This window comes from Phyllostomus discolor, chromosome 7, assembly GCF_004126475.2.
Source record: "Phyllostomus discolor isolate MPI-MPIP mPhyDis1 chromosome 7, mPhyDis1.pri.v3, whole genome shotgun sequence".
Lineage (NCBI taxonomy): Eukaryota > Metazoa > Chordata > Mammalia > Chiroptera > Phyllostomidae > Phyllostomus > Phyllostomus discolor.
Window position 1 is genome coordinate 97,052,814 of NC_040909.2, and position 22,710 is coordinate 97,075,523.

The window sequence follows — 22,710 nt, forward strand, 5'->3', positions numbered from 1 at the left end:
GATTCCCCAAAGACTGGAATGGGGTGGACTCAGTGTAACATCTTACAACACAAGATGATGTGTAAGAAGCTCGGGCACACGGACCAAGACGGCTGCCTTCAAATTCCACTTGAGTCCCCCCTCAAGCCCACTACCAGTGCTACAGCTTTGGTTCCCACAGACATGGAGAGCAGACAGATAGTCCCATCTCCTTAGAAGGTTTTAAGAATTAAATAATTTAAACCAACAAATGCATAATTTTTTCACCAATTTAAGTTTTCCTTTATTTCTTCTACAGAGACAAACTTACCCCCTCTCTGCACACATACACACAGCAGCATCAGCACAGCTATCCATGACTTCCAAGGTGGTTAAAGCAACTACTGAAGAAAATTCTGGGTTTTTCTTTTTTGGAAATAAATCACACTTTTTCATCTTAGTCATATAATTTTATATATTCATCATTCAACAAACATACAGTCAATGCCTATTATTGTCAGTTACTGCGACAGAGACTGAACATAGATCACAGTCTGGTAGCAAAGCTGAGTCCAGGAATGAAGCAAAGAGGTGGGCACGATAACGGGCAGGCACGTGGTCCAACCACCTCAGACAGGATGGGGGAAGCGTGAGGGCAATCGGAATGGCTCGGCTGGATGCTGCAAGGCAGGGGCAGGTGACCCGCTACACAGTGACAGCAGCACGGTCTAGGCGGAGGGGAATGGTCAGCTGTACCAGCAACAGCTTGTTTCATTTTTTTTTTCCTCAACCCCCTGCTTATTTCACAGCACTGCCCTGCAGGGAAGAGTGCCACTTTGACTGCCTCTACCCCAGTGGCTGGCACAGCCCCTGGTCAGCTGCAGATGCTCAGAATTTTGAATGAATCAATGAATAGAGATGACCCAGCATGAGAGCATTTTATATAATTAACAAAAATAACATGGACACTTTAAATATATGACTTCCTCTAATCTTTTACAGTACAAGATAAGCAAGGTTTGAGGCAAGAAAGAAATAAATCACGGACAGACCCCTATAATGTATATATAATACATTTGTAAAGTGAAATTAAATGAGGTATAAAATGAGAACAAAGAAAAAAAGATGGCTTTCTGCACTGTAGGGCTTCCAAAATTGAAGCTTTTGCAGAAATTTATTTCTATGTAAAAATGATAAGCAAACTGGTAATAAACATCTAGTTCATGAGGTTCATCCTTGGGCAAATGGAGGAGGCAGGGCATGAGACTGAAGAGTGTTACTGAGGGTTTTTTCAGATTTCCCCCCAAGAGATGAGTCTGCTATATAATACTCACTCCTTTAGTTTCCTAAGAACAAAAACTCTCTCTTTAAATAAAACCAGGGGAAAATGGAAAGAGCTTAACAACAAGGTAAACCTGATTTACTTGATAATTAAATGGTAGTATTTACCACATGACAATATTCCCTTATGTTCTTTTAATTGTCTAAAACTACTCCTGGCCAAGGGCTGGGATGGCTCTAACTCTGAAACACTCATTAAGGCCCATCCATTCGACTCCTTGTATTTGCCCAGTGGCAGAAATAGACATGGGGTGAGGAGAAAAACTCCATAAACCACCTGCAATTAGTGCACATGAAATACAGGGCCCAAATATCCATTGCATTGCCTGGACCTCACCTCTTCCCCTTCTTCTAGGTAAGAACACACTAATTTTCTGCTATGGAACTGGTTTTCCTTCACCCCACAGTTTTAAGAGTGGACACTTACATGATCATGGTCTTGCCAATCACAGCTTTGTTACACCATCACCCGCTCTGTGAGGCTGAGAGTTGACTATGAGCACGTGTGACTCAATCTGGGACAGGCTGCCTGTGAAAGGAGCCACCATTGTGAGGGCCCAGAGATGTTTGAGCACCTAGATCCAGCACAACTAAAGGGAAACAAAACAAAACTAAACTAAACTAAATTAAACAAAACAAAACAAAACCCACAGCTACTCTTTGGTCTTCACAATTATGAAAGCCAATCAATAGTTTTTGTTTGTTTCTATGTTTTTTGTCCACATAAGCTCATGTGAATGGATTCACATGTAGTCAAAAGAAATATGAATAACAAACTTACAACTACGTATGTTCCTAACTAACACCTTGAGAAGGAATAATGAATGTCTTTCTCTATAGAAACACTGAGATTTGCAGAACTGGATATTAGGAATTTATAAAGTTTTTGTGGACTGGAATAGAAAACCTCTAAAGACCATAAAATTGCTTCTGTAGAAAAACATAGTCCAAGTACAAAGCAAATTTATAAATAAGTTTTTCATAATTAGGCTGGTTATTAAATTTCTTGACTTAAGAGTAGTTATTTCATAACTTTTCTAGCCTTTACATTTCATATCCTGTTTTCCCATTGCAGCTGTATCCTTTAAATCCAAAAGCATTCGTACAGCTTCACACATATGCAGCATTTATAATCACTGTTATGTGCCCTCTCAATTACCTCGCAGAACAACCCAGGTTCCAGTCTACCCATTTCACAAAGATATATTACTTACAAAGGATAAAGGATTTATTTGTCTCACAACCCACTGACAAAAGTAGGAGCAGAAATCACGGCCCAGTCCTTCCAAATTTTTAAGGACTGACTGAAACACCTTAGCAGAATTATTACTATTATCCCACCAAAGGAAAGGAAAATGTGAATGCTGACAATGTGTCAGCTGCTATGCATGTGATACTAGCTAGTTCCAACAACCACCATGAGGGGAAGGTATCATCTTCAGTTCACAAAAGAGGAAAACTGGAACTACCAGGAATGCATTTTATAGTGAAATAGTCCAAGTAATCGATTTGTACAATTGTTGCCAATGGACATTAATAGGAAAGGGAATACTGGAGGACACAGGAGAGAAGAACCAAAGCCAATGGACACAGTCTAAGGTAGTGGTCCCCAACCTTTTTGGCACGAGGGATCAGTTTTGTGGAAGACAATTTTTCCATGGAACGGGGTGGGGTGTGGAGGTGGGATGGTTTCGGGATGATTTAAGATGATTACATGCCATTATATTCAAGCTCACCCCCTGCTGTTCAGCACGATTCCTAACAGGCCCCGAATGGTACCTGTCTGTCACTAAAGGTTGAGGACCCCTGGTCTAAGTCACCACACCCATTTCATGGAATATGACATTATAGTTAAAACCTTTAAAACTAAAAATGGTACTTGTAGTAAGGAGTCCTATTATCCAAGTAATCATGAGAACCTCTAAAGTGACAGAGTGGCCATAATACTATAACATATTTCTCTATGAACCAATCACAGAATTAATTCCCTGGGTTAACTTGAGCACTCATGCAAACTCCTTTATATCACTCCTTTAACAGTTTCTCCCTCATTGTGAAATGTCTAAAGAACTGTCCACACAATGCAAATCACCCATAAAGTAAAACTGAAAATCCTGTAAAAAAATATTTCAAGAAGATGATGACAAGTCCTGTTAGAATTTAGTAAAATTCACACAAAAAGACATTGCTAGCCCCTGAAACACAGAGGTTGCACATCACAGCAAATGAAAAAACTAATGATGCTCAAGTGCTTCAAAATGGTAATTTGCATATTAAATAATAAAAAAGATTCTTGGAAAAACTGACAGGTTGTCAGCTATTTTGTAAATTGATCATCTTTACAGTGACTGTGCTGCTCACATGTAAAAGAATATCATACAAAGTGTAAGAAAAATGACACCAGTAATGTCACTTTTCAGCATTCTTAATATCACATAGTATAACTTACATAAAAAATGTTAGTGATATAACAAAATAAACTTACATTCTTAGTATGTTTAATTTTCACTTTTCAGGACTTGTGACTCCCAATTACTTCATAATACAACATTTTTCCCAGTTTATGGCTGACTTATTTTAAAAGGGTGACTTTTCTAATTTTAATTACCCTGAAGTAACAACATGAAGCAGCAGAATACAGAAATAACTATGCACCAAATTAAAGAGTGAGCAAAACTGAGAACACAAGTGTAATTTCAACCCATTGGTCATGACCCAAAGCTTATCTCATGGTGAGTGTTTTAGTTGGACAGTCAGTTATCTAAAGACAGTGCAGCTAAAGTGTGGCCTCAACTTCAATGAAATTCAGTGAAAACCTTTATTTACTGAAGAAAAGGGAAGAGAAAAAAGTTCACAAGAGCTCTTGAAATATTTTTAAGTGTTTTAGTAGAGACAGTCCAGTTCAATTCTGAGCTCATCAATTCAAAGGAAAACTCGACAGAACTAATATTTCCAAGTGTTTCATTTACTAAACAGCAACAGATAATATTTATATTGCTTATGCTGATTATAGGTTATTCTAAAATTTTTTCACTCATTTTCTTAGAATTTAGCCTTTATGTACTGTTGTCCATGGCCACTGTCCTTCAAACACCAAGGTAAAAATTCTTACAATACCCCCAGTAAATACAATTATAATTCTCGACCCTTCCTCAAGGAGAAACATCATCTATAGAGAAATTAATGCTTAAAATTTGGTACCTACACTTGAAAATAAATCCATCTTAGCAGCATGGTCTAATTTCAGAACATGTCTTTTAAATCTTTTTAACATTTATGTATGTTGAATACCTGCTTTGCTTTGGGTTTTGCCCAGGTCTCAATCAGGGCCTCCCTCTTCTCCCAGAAACTCCCTCTCCCGGAAGAAACATCTCACGTGGTTTGGTGGGACACACTCAACTCCCACCGAAAGCTTTGTGCATAGGAGCCAACCTGGGAAAACTAACCCAACCCAGACTACAGTGTTGCTGTGACAATGGTGTGTGGCTGTGACAATATAGTTGTGACAATGGTCACAGATGGTCACCAGGCTCAACTGGGCCAGTGATTAATTCTCCCAGGGACTTTTCTCTCACAGCCATCCCAGAAAACTGCCCCTTTGCACTACGATTGCTAAACCAGAAAGGTATGTCAGGGGCTCGCTGCAGGCCACCTCCTCTGTGAGGCAGCACTTCCACATAGAGCCAAGTCAAGCAGAAGTCAGCAGAGCCAAGATTTGAGGGGAGCCAGGAAGAAGCACGGCTCTGATTACAGGCCTATACTCAGGATCTATTAACGTGAAGCCAGTGCCTCTGCATTTGCCAAACGAGTAAACCACACAATCCCCCTTTTGGTTTACCATGTTCCTGTGATCTATAAAAACAACAAAATCCTGTCTAATCAACATAAAAACCCCAAGTTACCGCATTACAATTTCTTTGAGCTTCAATTTTTAAACAGAATAGGGTTGAATTGGGTACAAATACTAAATTGAATAATCTCTAGGATTTCCCCCCTGATGTGTATATCTATTATGTCAATTGAAATGTTTGTCAATTAAGTGTTTGTGTTTGCTTTTCAGCAGTAAAAGCTGCTAGCATACAATAACAGGTGTGCGGTGCTTTTAGAAACATCCACACTTGATGCTTACACATTTCTGACATGAGGTCTCTTTAATCAGGTCAAAATACCTGTTTTTAAGCTTTTCATAGAAAAAAGTAAGTAATTTTTAAAATAAAATCTTCGTGGCAGCACTTTCAATTGTTAAAACAAATCAGGGTGCCCTTAATTCAGTAACTAAATCTTACCAGTAATCACAATTAGAGATTTAAACACTCATGCAGAGAAGAGTACAGACCATTCGTAGAAATGTATTCAAACTGAAATTTCTTTTTATTAAATGTTTTCTTAACTAATTTCTGACCTCTAGTTAGATGTCAAATTTGCAATTTCTTAAATGTGGTAAACAATTACGATACAATCAAATACAAAAACTATAATGGCATTCCACCAAAGTAACTGACAAAACAGGTGCTATGAAATGAAAGCATATACAATTTTGAATACTTAAAGCCTTTCTATAACTATTGAGTCTGTAAAGATATAAACAAAAGTGTTATAAAATTGTTCTTCTAAATGAAGTTCTTTTATTTATGACTGTATCTGAGTTCTCAGGACAGTGTACCTGGCACACAGTGTTTACTGGGTAGCAGGAGATGGGGCAGGACTGGTGGAAAAGGCAGAGGTAGCTGGGAAGGGCTAAGGAGTGCAGCGGTTCGGCAAGATGGAGAAGGAGGTAAAGGGAAATGATTCAATGGGAGAGATGGGAGGAGAAGGGAAAGCTGAATTAATCTGAGAAGAGCTCGAAGAAACCGCAGCCCCTAAGAGACAAGGGGGTGGGTGGCCAGAGCCTGGGGAAGGAGGAATGCAGGGATGTCACCTGAGCTTGAGGAGGTGACCTGGGAAGAGAAAGCGGGGGAGGGGAAAGAGGGAAGCAGGGAGGAAAAGGCAGGAAGAAAACCAAGGGCAAATAAAGAAAGTTGGTAACTTCCTACCTACCTGAGTGTTTATCATACCTGAAAGTTATGTCATTCTGCATGTAAATACTATTTAAAATCTTAATATTTCTATTCAGCTCCAGTAAAAGTATTCAATATATATTAAGTTCATTACAATGCATATTATACATATACATTTATCTGGATACATGAACAATAAATTAATAAAAATAGAATGGTATTACATCACATTTTTATTACATATTTTTAAAGCTTCATCTTTTAAATTTAGAAGCATTAGACAGTGTACTGAAACGTCAAGACTTTACTTGCTGAGCACCAATAAAGACGTTCAACGGCTAACTTGCACATCTTCCCCAACCAGAGCAATACTACATTTCCTATGCCCTTTAGCAGCAAAACTCGAAGAGGACCATTACCATTTCCTGGGACCATGACCTTCGAGCTTTAGTTCTTTCTTTTCTGATTATTTCCCTTTGCTAAATGTGCCTGTTTGACAGAACTTCTTCCATCCTTCCTGTCCTCTTTGTCTCTGGATGTCATTTTACCAGAAATATCCTTTGTATTTGTTGATTTTTTCCTGTTTTCCTTGGCTTTAGAACCTTTATCTAGTCCCACTTTCTCCTTCTCTCTGTCCTTTTTAGTCTTTGTGGGCTCTTTCCTGGATACATCGGAAACAGCAATTTTCTTATCCTTCCGGTCATCCTCTTTTTCTTTCTTCCCCTTTTTTCTCTCTTCATTCTTACTTTCCTTCCTTGACTCAAGCTTCTCCTTTTCCTTCTTCAGCTCTTCTTTAGTGAGTTCTTTAACATTCAAGTTATCCAATCAAAGGAAAAAATGTTTATTGAAAGAATCTCTTAATTCATAGGACAGAAGCTTAGTGCAAAAGCATTGTCTGTTTTTAAATCTCTCCCCACACATAAAATGATCATTCAAAAAGTGACTTTATTATACCACTTCAAGTTGGTTAAAAACAGATGCTAACCTCTATTAAGTATTGGCTATAAAAGAAATACTAGAACCTTGGCAACATATTTTTCCAGCTTAAAATATGGCATAAATTTGTCTTAAAACAAGGTTAACATGCAATATTATTCAAATGAGTACATGCATAAAGTCAGTACTTTACTTAACAACTCACATTTCACAACTGTAACAACATAATTAAAGGAACACCAACAACATAAGAACAAATTTCCCCTAATTTGCAAGTATTTCCACAAAGATAATTTTAAAATTTTTACCTCTAACAAAAAATTATGTCCTTAAAATATCTGTGCTTTTAATCCTTGAAAACATAATGAAAAATTAAATTCCATTTAATTTTAAATAAGGAAAATACAATATCCATTGAGTATAAAAATTTAAACTCATTATCTATAATATCTAAAATGATAGGTAGAATTCTGTGTTGCTCACATTCAACATTATGAAATCAGTATTCCTTTAAATATGTTTCCTGTTAATTTATGTAGAACCACTCAAGCCAACATATATATATGTTGTCCACATTCATAGGGAAGAAAGCAATTCAATGGAATATACAGGCAATTCCAAATCTCATGTAAGACACTGCTATGAACTTGCTTTATATAATGTTTAGTAGTGCTGCTAGCTAAAGGTGTGAATTTCACCTTCTTGCTCTCTCATTAGGAAATCACAGAAGCAAAATATCTCTTTAACAAAATGTGGAAGATGTTTTTGCACACCAAAATCATGTAAAACCTACACAGCATAAAACGTTATTCAATTCTTCCTGAAAACGCTTATTAAAATCTTGTACAAATGCAAGTAGCATTCACAAAGAACCAACCACCCAAGTCCTCGTTCTACTTCAATGCCATTCACAGAGCAATGCAGATGACAACACTGAGCGAGCAGGAAGCCTGGGCCGCGCTGTCAGGTCTTGCGCTGTACACGGGTTTTAAAGTATTAAATCTTTAATGTTTGATGTGCCTCTGTAGACCAAAAAGCAAATTTATTCTTTATTGGCCACAATTTAGTAATAACTTATATAAGAATAAAATGGTGAATATTCTGTTTTCTTACCAGATATCATTCAGGTAAGATATAAAGTTAAAACATTACAATTTCCTAATCTTAAAATTATTAAACTACAAATCACAAAACCCTGCAACTCACATAGTAAAAGTCGTACTTGTTAATGTTTCACCAAAAACACAAAAACAAACTACAAATACGACAAGCAGTTAAGCACAAAAGAATATTACAAATTTATTTTTTTAAAAAACCATGCACTTCCCCACGCCCCTCTCTGTGAAGGACATAAATATTTGCATGTGAAGAAGAAAAACCAGAGGGTATAAATGGGCTGTAACAATGAGCTGTTAGCCTACATAGAATGGGTCACAGGTATAATCATTTTTAAACAATTCAAATATTAAACATGGCAAATTCTACACCAACATAATATAGTGCTAGAGATTACACATTTAAGTTCTTATTTTACTGGAAACTTTTATGTTTGCTCAAACTAACTTTTATTGTGCCCTAAGAAAGCTTCATCAGAGCTTTCAGAAAAATAAAATCAATCACTGATGAATTCATCTTTTTTCCAACAGTAATTTAAAAAAATTCAAACTAAGATTTTAAGTTGGAGGGTAGGATGTGTATATGTAAATTTATATATAGTATAATAATATTATGATATTGCTATATATGTTCTTAATGTGAAGACTTACAAAGTTTGGTAATATAAAAAGAAAATTAATATTATAGGCTTAGGCAGAAAAAAATTTTAATGAGGTCTTTACAAAACTAAAACTATTTATGACCAAAGGTGCACCCAAAACCAAAAAGCAATAATGTTTAGCATTAGTAGCTGCATTTACATAACATATCTAGAAAATGTCATGCACTTTCAAGCATTACACTTGATTCACTCAAGGCTAATTTCAAAAATAGAAAATACCTTTGGCCTTAGTTTTTCTCTTGGCTACCCCACCGGGTCCTTCTGTTGATATTTACAAGATGAAAATAGGTTATAAATGAAATATGAAGGTAATTAAAAAATAAGTATCTATAAAATAGTTAAAATTGATGTGTCTGTTAAATGAATTAAGTTAAATTCATTATTTTAAAAAATGCACTCCTTCAACACATATCACTTACATCATTTTAGAACCATACTTTCACTGTAACAGAAAAAATGCATTACAATCAGCCTATGATTTACTGCATTTGCCAAGTACAATGCATACTTTTTTTGCCCAAATTTTTGTGGGAAAAATAAGATTGCACATTATACTCAGGCAGTACTATTTCCCATGCATAACTTGAATCGGACATGGGAATTAGCACTAAAATGTGGGTGCCCATTATACATGGGAGTGTATTATATATGGCAAAATTAGTAGTCAACTTCACAAGGTACCTTAGATGTAAAAGAATTGTTGGCTTTAGAAATGTGTCATCACAGGAAATGGTGTTTCCCTCTCAGTGGTGCAAAGATAGTCAGAGGACTTCCGCTCGTGACTCACACGTGCAATTACAAGAACCAAGAGTAAAAGGACCTGGGGACTTTACTTCCCAATCCAATCATCATTATCATCATTACCATCGCCCCAAAAAGGATAGCATATTTAACAGAATTTTAGTCTTTACTAATCATTGCTTTTTCCCACATACTTTCAAACTTTATTTAAAAATTGCACAAGTAAGAAACACACTGTTAGGTAGATATATGTTATGTTTTTTAGCCTTCATCTAAAAACTTTGTAAGAGCTTTCTATTTCCTCTCTTTGCAAGTGAAAGTAATGATAGTGGGTTTACTTTTAACCCTCTAACAAATGTCAATACCACATGCCTCTCAGCATGCTCTTACCCATACAAGTTGTACTTAGCACCCCAGCCAGCTGATGTCCCCCCGGGTCACATAAATGCTTTGTTATACTCATGTATCAGCAAACTTTCCCAAGGGGCATTCCAAGTTGACAATCCATTTCCTAGGCCAGCAATTTTCAACCTTTTTCAACGCATAGCACATGTAAATTCTTGCAGCACAGTGGCTGAAAATCGCTGTTCTCGGCACATCAGGGTGGGAAGTACGTATGGTGATTAGAGTTCATCTCTGGTGAGGCAGCAACGTGCACAGTCTGTCACTCTACAGCAAAGGTCACAAGAAGTCCCCCTAAGCCCTTTTTCACTCATTCCTGCTGGAAGCTGTAGCAGTCACTCCCTCTGTTTCTCCAAACCACAATCACGCTCCCACTTCCAGTTTCCATCAAATGACACAGCCACTTGAGAATGGAATTTATTTTGGTTGAACTATCCCCATTATCATTCTGGGGGTGGGGAGTATTAGTATGTCTTATCACTGACTATATTTTTATTTTATTTTTTAATAAGTTCATTTTTTACTTTTTATTATATTTTTTCCATTACTATTTAGTCTCCTTATATCTCCCCCTACCCCACAATCACCACACTGTTGTCCATGTCCATGAGTCCCTTTTCCTTTTTGCTCAATCTCTCCAGCCCTCATTCTCACCTTCTCCCCCTTAGCTGTCATCCTGCTCTCTATCTGTGAGTCTGTCTCTATTTTGCTCATTAGTTCATTTTGTTCCTTAGATCACATTTGGGCAAAATCATATGGTTCTTGTCTTTCCATGACTCCCTTATTTCACTTAACTTTTCCATGTGGCTTTCTATACCTGTCAATTACTTAATATACATACACAATCACAACGAGTGTGTGATGACAATTATTTTTTCTCATTTATAACGCCAAGTTTTAAATATATGGGTATTATTCAATGTGCAAACTAAATCAGCATAAATCATTAAAATGCACTATTAGTGATGCTAATGTCTCCTGACTCCTACAGGTTCTTGAAATGCAGCCCTGGATTTTTCTGTTAAAAAGCAGAGGATCGAAAATCAGATGATCTACCCTCTACCCCTACTATGGTCAAAGGTGCTATACTGGTGAAAAGGCTAAAGTTAACTTTTTTATTAATAAGCTAAAATATCAGATCAGCACCAGATTAATGAAACAGGAAAAATAATAAGTACTTAAAACTTTTGCAGTTTGGGTATGAATCCTTAAAGTGGAACAAATTAACAATGTGCAATGTATTGACATGCAAAATTCCAAAGTACCAATTTTAACTACCTTTCCTAAACTTAGAGTATACGTAGTCAATGATTTTTTTGTGCTTTTTACATGACAAATACTGAGCTAACAATTTAAGCCACAATGATCACATTTAATCTCTGATGGAAACAACAGAGACATGAAAGAAAGCACAGCACTTGGAGGACTGGAACTTAACAGACAAGCCCCTAAGTATGGGAGAAAAGAGAAGAAAGAAAATGCAGTTCTAAAAACTAAAGGAGCAGTATTAGGAAGGAAGGCATGAACAAAAGTTTACAATGAGGACAATACTGAATTATGTTAATCATTAAACATCCAATTAGGTTCTCCAGATTATAGTACAAGAGGTACTGTAGTCCCTTTTATACAAGAAGTACAAGAAGTAGCAGTCACATTACGGTGATGAGAAAACAGAGGTGAGCAAAACTCAGGGTGCTCACAAGGGCCACTCTTACCTCCTTAGAAGAAAACTGATCATATGTGTATTTTCCTAAGATTCTCAGGGGGCACAAAAGGAATAGGGTTTTGAAGAATTTCATTTGTGTTCGTATGTACTGAAGGCTAGAGGAAGACATAGGTTTGCCTAGAGAAAAAAGAAACTTAGTTTATGAGAAAGGGGAAAAATGATGAGGCCAGAAGAAGGAGGTGCAGACACAAAGGAAAACATTGGCTTTGGAAACCAGAAGATGCCACATCTGAAAAAAATGACCAATGAGGGAGGAAACAATGATTCAAAAAATAAGAGTAATTAAATGTCATACAGGGTAAAGAAGGAAACATAATGGCACCCGAGTTAGGGGTGACTACCTTAGAAAAGCAGGAAGCAAAATGACCTCTACAGAGAAAGGAAGATGCAAGGGCTGAAAAGTTTGGAATACTCACTGAAGACAGTAACTGTCACGGCAGTGAGCAGCTCACAGAAGTTCGATTCAGGGACACTTAACAACAGTTCTTTTTCCAACAACAGTGTGAAGCCCATTGTTGGAGGAGGGGTGAGTGGGGCAGGGTTAATGACAGCATGTAGAGGGGAAAAAATTACTAGTTTGGGGAAGCAGAGAAGTGGCCCCAGAGCATGTATGTGAGGGCATAGGGTATGTATATAAGACTTTGCTTTTATATAATTCCTAATTGTAGACAGAATTAATTTCTTAGCATTTGTAACCATGGTTGATGTCGAGTTTCTTTACAATGTCAAAAGTCAAGTGAGCACCTATTTTTCCAGGAAGGAAAAAAGGGAACAATTCCATCAAACAATAAAATTCATGATAACGTAATAACTCCTTAAAAATAGTTTCCAAGTAATATGGAGAAAATTATATCAATTAGAGACTGACAAGGAAGCATATTTGGTACTCTGCAATCCATGCAGATAAGAGTTATTTTATTGATAGAATACATTCCCATTGCAAGCAGTCAACAAAGAAGCATTAGGATGTGGTTACAGTCAAAGAGAGTGCCAACAAATAAACAACCACCATGTTGCTTATTTCCTTTTTGTCTGTGTGTTTATTCTGATAGTTTCTAAGTGACTATTGTTAATGGCTGTGTTGACTATTTGGGAATTCTCATACAGAAATTTGAAAACAGCAGGTCTAATATTCTTTCTTTAGAACATGAAGAAGTTGCCTAAAAGTAATAATGTTATTTTGACAACTGCCTCAGAGCCACATATTCCCCCACAGTTTCAAAATGAAATGCTCTGGATGAAATTAAAATGCCCGATCATTAAGCCAATGCTTGGACCTGGGGTCCCACCACATGCAACAGACATAGTTTTAGAAGAGTGGTTCCATTACAAAAGCCTGAGTAGCTAGTGCAGATTTTCAGAGTTGGCCACAGAATGGGTAGGCTGAGTATCACATTATACTTAGGTCATTTCAGTCTCTCCCATAGTCCCTGGTGATACCTGGGAGCCTCAGTTTCTTATCCTATTTCCTTTCATAGTAAAACGTCATAGTTTATTTCAACATTGACTAAAGATAGCAAAAAGAGGCCAACCACTTATGTAGAGGGACTGTGAACTAGGCAGACTGTTGCTTTGAAAGGAATGTCTAATTTTGGTAAAAATGCATGTCAGGACACACTACACCTCTTTACAATTTTAAACAGATAGCGTAAATATGTTATCACAGATATTTTGAAGGGAAAAGAAAGCTCTAAACCTTCCAGCCTTCTATGATAAGTAGGGGAGGGAGGATTAGAACATAACAGAACTGAAAGACTAGATTTAGGAAGAGATTACAGCTAGAGTTTGACTAAAGATAAAATGCAGATTCAAATTACAAATGAAATATTTGGGGAAGATCCCCTAAGACCTCTGTTAGCATAAGTCAGTTTATTGTATGAAGTTCAAAATTCATTTATCTTCAAAAAACATGTCCAATAATTGTTTCACTAATTTAAGACAGCTTAAACAAAGAAACACAGAAAAGAAATGCCTCAGTGTCCCTTTACGCAATAGGTGGTTCCTGAGGTTCTCACTCACCAGGACTACATCGTCTGTTTCGCTGAGCTTTGGAGAGTGACTCAATGAAATCTAAGACCTGGTTCCTAACTCTTTAATACCTACTCCTCTGTATTATGTGGTTATTTCAACAAATAACCAAGGCAGAGAATTTGGTGTAGTGTTTCATCAGTCAACTTGTGATGATAAAGTCTGAGTCACTGAATTTCATTCAAGTGCTCCAAATACATACTGTGATTGAAGAAAATTCCATAGCCCAAATCACAGAAATGTCTTACTTTGTTTTATAGATCAGAATCTTATACAGAAAGGATCACTGAGTATCAATCCCCCAGCAGGTATAACTGCCAACTGCACGAATTAACAATAATTGTCTATGCCTATATCTGCTTCTGCTCATTCTCCAAAGCCATAAACATCAGGATAGACAAAGAAACATTTTGTTCAGTCCAGCTAACTATGAAGAAAAACAAACCAGAATTCAAGCAGAAAAAAAGTTTTTCTTTACATGTTTGGATATAGCTCTATAAGACAGGGAGGTAGTGATAGGGGAACTCAAGAGTTGAACATTTTTTAGCTTTAAGTTATAGTTAATAGGCTTATTAATTAATGTATATGAAAAGCTATTATCCCAGGAACTGGAAGTATGACCCCCCTGACTCCAGGAGACCCACAAGCAATTCCACCTTGGGACACAGATAAAAAAAGGATGCTAGGAAATCTTCTGGGTTGCAGCTTTTATCTGATTAACCTTTTCTCTGAATTCCAAACCCCTTACCCAGACTTTTCTTCTCCTTACAAAAAAGGTCAGTTTGAGATGAGAGGAAAGGCAGTCCTTATAACCTACTATCTTCTCAGATTGCCAGCCATTTAAATAAAGCGCCCATAAAGATTCAATCCTTGTCTCTATTTATTGGTTCTGGTAGTGACAGGCAGCACAAACGCCAACTTTTCCAGTTTCAGTAGTGTCCAGAATAAAGGATGGAGCACAAGATGAAAAGGCTGGCTACCCCAGCATTCCACTAGGTCTCCAGCTCTGCATGAGTCCACTAGGTCCCCAGCTCACAGACAGCCAGATGGCAGCGAGGCCTCAGAAACTGAATAAATAAGATCAGCAGATAGAAGATGCTTTTCCAACCGACTTACACGCCATCACCGATGTCCTAGAGAAAATCAGGGCTGAAACGGCCAATGTGCAGAAAGTAAATCCCCAGAGTGCCAATTCCTTGTTTTTGTACCAAACTCCAGAAAACTCAGTGTGTTTCAGCTGGACAAATGGCCAAGCAAGGGAAGACGCAGAAGGGCCGCTCTGAGGAGACACCCTACATCTGCACACAGAGCATACTCCTCAAAGTGCCTGCGGTTGTTTGAAATGGAAAAACAAAGGAACAAGAGTACAACTCTAAATTCTGTAAGTATAAATAAATTTTAAAATGTACAGAATACAATTTTGCCTTTTAAAGTAAATTTCTCAGTTTAAGCTAGAAAAATATATTATGAAACAGAACCTTATACAATAAATCCTTAGAACATTCAGAATTACAATGTATATAATAAATAAAATTTAAATGAGGTAATTTTTTTCAGCTTCAACATACCCTACACCAAGTTTGCAAACAACTATTTTCTCTCACCAAAATGAGCCGTAGGCACAAGTTGAAGGAAGTCACAGAAGTCAGGGGTTCAGCAGCTACCTGGGCTTTACCTTCCTGTGAGTCTTTCCCAAAGGGCTGATTAAAGGGGGTACCAAATAAATGGCAAATTATGGTCTCACACCCTTATTTTTCACTAACAAAAATAATGCATAATTAATTTCTGCACATAAAATGTGTTAGCATCACAACAGAAAGAGCCTGTTGAGAAATTAATGATTCCAAACATTTTTAAACACACAATTTTAATTATTTACTTCTTATAATCTAATCAAACATCTTCTAGAGGTTAGTAGCAATGAAGCATTAAGAAATAAGACTGATTTAAAAAATACATCTCAGACACTTGGCTAAGTGAATTTCATTAAGAGTGTAAATGTAAGAATGCTTTTGAATCTAAACTTAATATACTTTTGCTATTTCATAATACTTTAATTCAAAGAGAAGATGCATTAAGTTTGGGCAAAAACTGCATCAACTTTCAGAAAAATCATATCCAAATGATACTCATTTGTTCCTGAATATTAACATTCTAATACCAAAAGCTTTCAACTGTCAGAAACATTAACAGAATAAAACATATTCCCTGAATAATTAGGAAAGACAAACTAGAGTTTTAACAGCCAGTTAAGCTTTGGAAGAGCACTGTCAAAATACAACTGGTGTATTCACTTCCAAAATTAACTGCAAAAGAATGCCTTCTTTTTAAAGAAAAAAATGAGACTAGCAAATCGGATAGTGTTCATTGCCATGTACAAGTTGTGAGTAGAGGAGGCGGCCAATGCGCTTCCCATATTCTGACTGGAGACCTGCTTTCAGGCTATCACTTGGACAGCCCACAGGAATGATTACTGAAAAACACATTAATCTGAAAAAATGGGTGAATGATCCACCTACTGGAAGACTTCATTTAAATATAAAAAGTGAACATCTGAAAAGCAGAAAAATGCAAACTTTTCAAAAAATTTTAAGCTCTAGGAAGAACCAAAGTTAAGTTTTAATCTCAGAGATTTAAAAACATGAAACAAACACAATGTAATGGTTACATGTCTCAAAAGTGTAAATGTAAGAATGTGGCAGAAAAAAACCTTTGTCTTTAGAAAATAAATGAATAAAAATAAAAGCACAAAACACCACTCCCTAAAAGAGTGGAAGAGACCAAAGGTCTTAGATCTTTTTGCTTTCAAGCTGTGAAGAGCTTTGAGGGAGGAAATGGATAAACTCTAATTTTACAAAATGCGTGTTATATATGGCTAATACAATTGCTTTCAATATTATTCAAGCAAGCTAACTTTAAATAAAGAGACTCAAAGGTGTTTTTAAGGCATTCTAATGGCAAAAAGTATTCCACTAAAAAGCATTACCACTTTAATAAATTTAAATTATAAATCTAAAATTCATATTATACCTAAGCCAAAGTTGATAGCTAGTTAATAAGATAATACAAAAAAATGGAAAAGACTTACTTAGGGTGAATAGTTTTAATATGTACAACATTATTTAAGATACATATTCACATTTTCTTTCTTGTATAATACACCTTTTTTAAAAAATATACAAATTACTTTCTCTGGATGCATATTTGAAAAGGAAATTAAAAATAATTTTGCTTCCATAGACAGAAATATTCAGACATACTACTATCTGAATACAGTAACTTAACTACCCTAAGGCAAAAACATGGAGTAAAAGCACCATTAATACAGAATTTTACACTGAAGTTGGCATTAACCTATGTGATAAATCAGTTAAACAAATTACAATTTTAAAAATCAGGTATCTTAAGAATAATCGTTTTATACATCAGTCATGTTAAAGAGCGAAAGAGAAGCATTTATGAATCATGCTAGAAATATGCTGATAATCAAGTCCATTATAATCATCTTAATTAATAGTGTGTTAGAAAGACAAGCAGCATCAAAGGTTAATCACAAAACAATTCTCTATTAAGTTTCTAGATTTAGTTCAGTGAGTACATGAGTCAAAACAGAACGATACAGAAACCAATTATACCACCAAGAACATCATTGTCAATGCGCTTCGTAGACAACTACGGGAATGAGGAATGCCACTTTCTTCACTAGAAGTGGGGGCGCCAAGCAAGGGACTAGCTAGGAGCTGTGCTTTGGGAAAAGATCACATGGTTGCTTTGTATTGTTTCATCACAGCTGCCCCACTGCACTTTAAGCCCTGGATGAGCAAAGGAAAGAAAGGAAAAGGAGACTGCTTCGGGTTTTCATAAGCCAATGACTTCAATCCCTGAATCAAAGTTACTGGTTATGTAAATCCAAAATGACACAAGTCTTTCCCTGAACCCCTTCATTCTGTGACGTACCATCAACACCATCTGTGGTTTCGCTTTCTTCTTCTTCTTCTTCTAGCATTTCAAAGGGAGTCATTATATCATAGAGAAATGAGAGGAAACCATAAAACCAATCTGAACTTTCCTCTGCTAAAATATTAAGGACTTCCTCAAGAGAATCAATATTTTCATTACTGCCATCTTTGGTCAGGCCTACATAAGAATAAAGGAAGAGAGAAAGAGAAAACAAGGAGAGCAGTTAGGTGGAAAAAGCAGCAGAGGGAAGAGTGATCTCAAAAAGGATGTGCATCACGGTCACAGAGGTTTACAGAAAAGATATTTTGGAAAATAAAGGAATCAATTAAGATGCACACCTTACAATCAACTCTCAATCACATGAACTGAAGGAAAGGCACGACTTAACCAATCCTCACCTTTCCTACCAGCCCCTGCCCAGGTTTGTGTTTCTCTCATCAGAGAATGGAGAGCTGGAAAACACAAAACCCCATCAGCCAACATCGACTGACCATTGTCAACAGGACGACTGAATCATAGCAGCATGCGGATAAAAAGGCAGATAGTCTGAACCACCAGATCTGCTCATTTACCCAGCAGATATTATCGAGAGTTGATTATATGAATATTTACAAAGCTCCATGCATATTTGCCAAAAACAGAAAGGTGCATTTTCTCAAACTTTTCTCCTTAGGGTCTGGAGTTAACTTGAGAAACTCTGAAATTACTGGATTACTCTTCACAGCCTCCACAGATGAGTATAAATGCACTCAACTTGTGTCTAACTCAGATAATTAACTCATACTTTAACAATACGGTAGCTCTATAATTTTCTGGCTACTGACACACAGTCCTTTAGTGTTGGCCAATAGTAAAAGTCAATTATTAATAATAATTCACTCTGCCTATCAATATGAAATTTGATCAGGGCCTTGGCCAGCCATTTGCAATAAGAACTTTCCAAAGTTTTGTCCCCATTAGCCCAAGAAATGAGCTTCTACTGTGAAGACCCCAGACTCCTATTGTTTGGAAGTCTTAGTCCCAAAACAGGCCCCTGTGATGGAAAGAAAGCGCAGTAATGTTGTTTTATCATCTGCTTTCTGTTTGTTTATTATTTCTTTTGCCTGTGAAGAATTGGCATTGGATAGGAAAGGTCTCTCAACTCCAAAGTCACCAATACTGCCAACCTCTAGAGAGCAAGGCCTATAATTTTAGGAAGAGGAAAAAAGGGGTGTAGGGTTCTGTCAGTAATAATTATAAACATCTGTAATGTTAGAGGTGAAATTATAATCACCTAGTTTAGTATTTCAGGCTCTGACAACACAGAATTTCTCCATGGAGCATAAATACCAGCAATGAGGATTGACAGGTAAGAGATAATAATAGCAATGTAAAGAGTATATTAAATATTTTAGTGAATTTCCCCCACTTGAACCCATAGAAGAGCTACATCATGCCATTTTTCATTCATTTGGGGAAGAGGAGGACACACTGCAGTTAGTGTTTAAATTATTTCTGACAAACCCAGGAGTTTTTTTTTTTTACCAAAGTCCACAATTGACAGTTGGTCTGAACAGAGATCCATGTCCCCACATAGGTCTCTGTGGAAAGTGATTCTTCCTCCCACCTGAAAACACTACAGCCGTATATTTACAATAAACATTTTTTCTTTCCAATTTTCCAATAGAAGCACTTCCAAGTTAAAAATATAAAATATAAAACTTGAGCACCCTTTACTGCAATAGGTTAAATTGTATGACCAATATGCAAAAGTATTTAAACAAAACCATTTTATCCAATAATGCAACTTTCCTATGATTCTTAAGACAACAGTATTGAGAAAGTTCTGAGTATACGATTCCTCAGCCTCTAAGAGGAGGCCCAAACCAAAGAGCAGGGTATGAATGCCTTTGAGTGGGCAATACCCAGTCCTTTCCTCTCCCCAGCTCAGTCATGCATCCCTTCCAGTCTATGAACATTTACCAAGGTGTCCTTTGTGCTCTCCGGCCATACCTGTGTGGTACCCGCCAGGTACTGGTCCAGGACGAGAGGTTAATCATGTAAGCCTTTGGTGGCATTACTCACAATATGTTACTCTTAACATTTAGTCCTGGAATCAATTTGCTATCAAATTGTTTTATTTGGTAAAAAAGTTGTCAGAGAATACATTTTCAAACAATATAGTTTCCAATGATCCAAACCAAAGTCAAGGATACTTTATTTTAGAAAATTTGGCCACAGAAGTAGGAAGCTATGTAAACTAGAATAGGCTTAGAATATTTTCTAAGTATATCTTAAGAGTCATGGCCAGAAACAAGGAAATAATAAAATGAATGATGGCTATTGAACTTGATTTACTCACACATATTTCATTATTTCTTTCTATTTCACAAGAAAAAACAAACCTTAAAATGTGAAAGAAATGCACATATGAATGTGTACATTTCCTCAAACTGATACGATTTAAATGTTTGCAGATTTAAGAATGCAGAAATACTTATAAAAGAAATGCCAAAACTATTAAAGTTTAACGATCTCAACTATTACCACCCCTACCATGCCAAGCTCTCCCCTAATCTCCAACCTCCTACTTTCTGGACGCCCTTTGCCTTAAGTCCAAAGCCCTTATCCTTGAGCTGTCCCTCCAATGAGAATGCACTCAAGAAGTTGGGCTCTTTTTGGGTATATGTTCACTGAACTTGCTCCCCTTGCATAACCTCTCCCTGAACACACAGGGCCCATCAATGTCTCTGTACCCCAAGAATTTCACCAAGCTTTCTTTGCAATTACTTGCCAGTAACAGAGGTACAACTAAATTATAATAACTTCATCAACTAAGAAAGAACTTCAGTCATAAAATTCAATTCTGGTCAAGACTACATTTCATGCAGAGAATTCAAACACCACAGCAGTAAGGTCACAGGATGTAAGGGAGCTGAACAGCTCACCTACGGTGTGTGTCATCTTTACTGAAGCCACACGCCAACTGTGGATTATACATACAAACAGTGAAACTGTTTACTGAGTCTGTGCACTGAGTAGTCAAACTGTCAAAATTAACTGAGATTCACCAAATTTAATGACACCTCCAAATATATACTGCTTATAAAAAAAAAACAAGTATGATTCACCCATACCAGGTGTGTCTACCTACCTGCAAATGACAATGTTCTAAATTACAATTACTTAGCCTATGAATGGTTGATTAAAACCTTAAAGGGAAATCAACTCTAAAATGTAACACTAAAAATCAAGTTATTAATATAAGCTCACTATACAAATTAGTGTTTTATTTTTAAGAAAAGATTTAATTTTAATAGTTGACATTTCTTATCTGACAGACCAAATAATTGATTTAAAAGCCAATAAAATCAGTAACAGAAATAGAAGTAATATTTCTAAAAATGAGGAACTTTGGCCTGCATGAAGTTATTTATGAAATTAAAAAGCTTCACTATTCAGAAACCATAATTTAAATTAAAGTAATAAAATGGAGTAATAAACCATTTATAGGCAAGCAAACCAGTATTATTCAGATGTTAAATTCCACATAATTTTATTTGGTTTGCATACTGAGGATTATAGTCTTCCAAGATTCACTATATTTATACAAACTTAAATTTAGCTATGTAATAATAGAATTACTAAAAAATTTCAATAAGGTTAAGATAGAAAAAGAAATTTCATAGATAGTAAGCTACCACTGTTATGTAGCAAATATAATTCCCACTGAGCAATAGTAAAATATTAACCAAATTTAAAAAGCTATATTACATTTAATCACAACTAAACCCTTTTTTCGTATTTAGAACTTAATGTTTTATAGGAAGATTAAGATAAATCTACGAAAACAGTCTCACTGGTTACAGATGTGATACCCTCTCATTTTGTTCATGTCCATAAAATATATACCAAATTGAGGGTACAAGAAAAATCTCTTTGTGCCGTTATTTTATTAAACTAAATGTAGTGTATCCATGCCATATTCATTGTTCTTCTGAAGACTTTGGTACAAAAATTCTAATACATACTGTGCCACACACTAAAGCAGAGGAAATGATGTGGTTTGGTAAGCAGAAGCACATCTGTCTCCAGGCCAGATCACAGAAAATGTGCATTTTAAAACCAGTACCCTCCTTTCTAGTAAAACAACATTTTAAAACAAATGAGGGAATATCACATTTTTATTTATTAGAAGAACATCTCAATGATAAAGACAGGTAAAGAGAAGGGCTCAAGACTTCCAAAATAAACCTGGCCAAAAACTACTAGTTCCTATTTTTAACGTTACCTTTAAAATATGCACAGCACATTTTAAGATGTTTACTAATATTTTTTTATTTCAAAATAAATTTATGTAACCTTTTAAAAATTTACATTTCCAAATGGAAGTGGATTGTCAAATGATGCTACAGAATGCTGTAATTACCATATCTGAAAACAGACCAACACATTATCTCTATATTCAAATGTTAAGTTCAGAATATGAAGTGCTTTAAATCTGAAAAAAGGTATCCTTATTATACTTATTAAGAAGATATGTTAAAAGCTATATGTTATCCACTTATAAAAGCAAATTGAAATGTGAGTCCATGGAAAAATAATTATGGCATTTAACATATCAACAAGAATAAAATATATGATTTAAGTGGGAAAATATCTCTCATAAAGTGTATACAATTGACATTGATATCATCATGGGAAAAGTACTCTTCTGTTTCCAGCATTTTACCAACATTAACAAAAAGTAAAACATCTACTTGCCTAATAAAACTTTGGCATCATCCACATCAAAATCTCCATCACCATCGGCATCATAGACTCCTAGTTTTCCTACGAGAGGGGAGGAAAGATGGATATGGGAA

At 36.1% G+C, this 22,710-nt stretch overlaps 1 protein-coding gene across 13 annotated transcripts in view; it reads right to left on the bottom strand.

Annotated features, from left to right (window-relative positions):
* ASPH (aspartate beta-hydroxylase) overlaps positions 1–22,710 on the bottom strand; it is a 200,280-nt gene that overhangs the window by 141,226 nt on the left and 36,344 nt on the right. For 10 of the 13 annotated variants that reach the window (XM_036031152.1, XM_036031150.1, XM_036031149.1 and 7 more), the window contains one exon: positions 22,610–22,678. In XM_036031152.1, the coding sequence (XP_035887045.1) occupies positions 22,610–22,678 (69 nt within the window). Of the gene's footprint in view, positions 1–3,717; positions 7,100–9,228; positions 9,271–11,628; positions 18,044–22,609; positions 22,679–22,710 lie in introns of those variants that run through there. The other 3 variants (XM_036031155.1, XM_036031153.1, XM_036031156.1) reach the window with 3 other exon arrangements.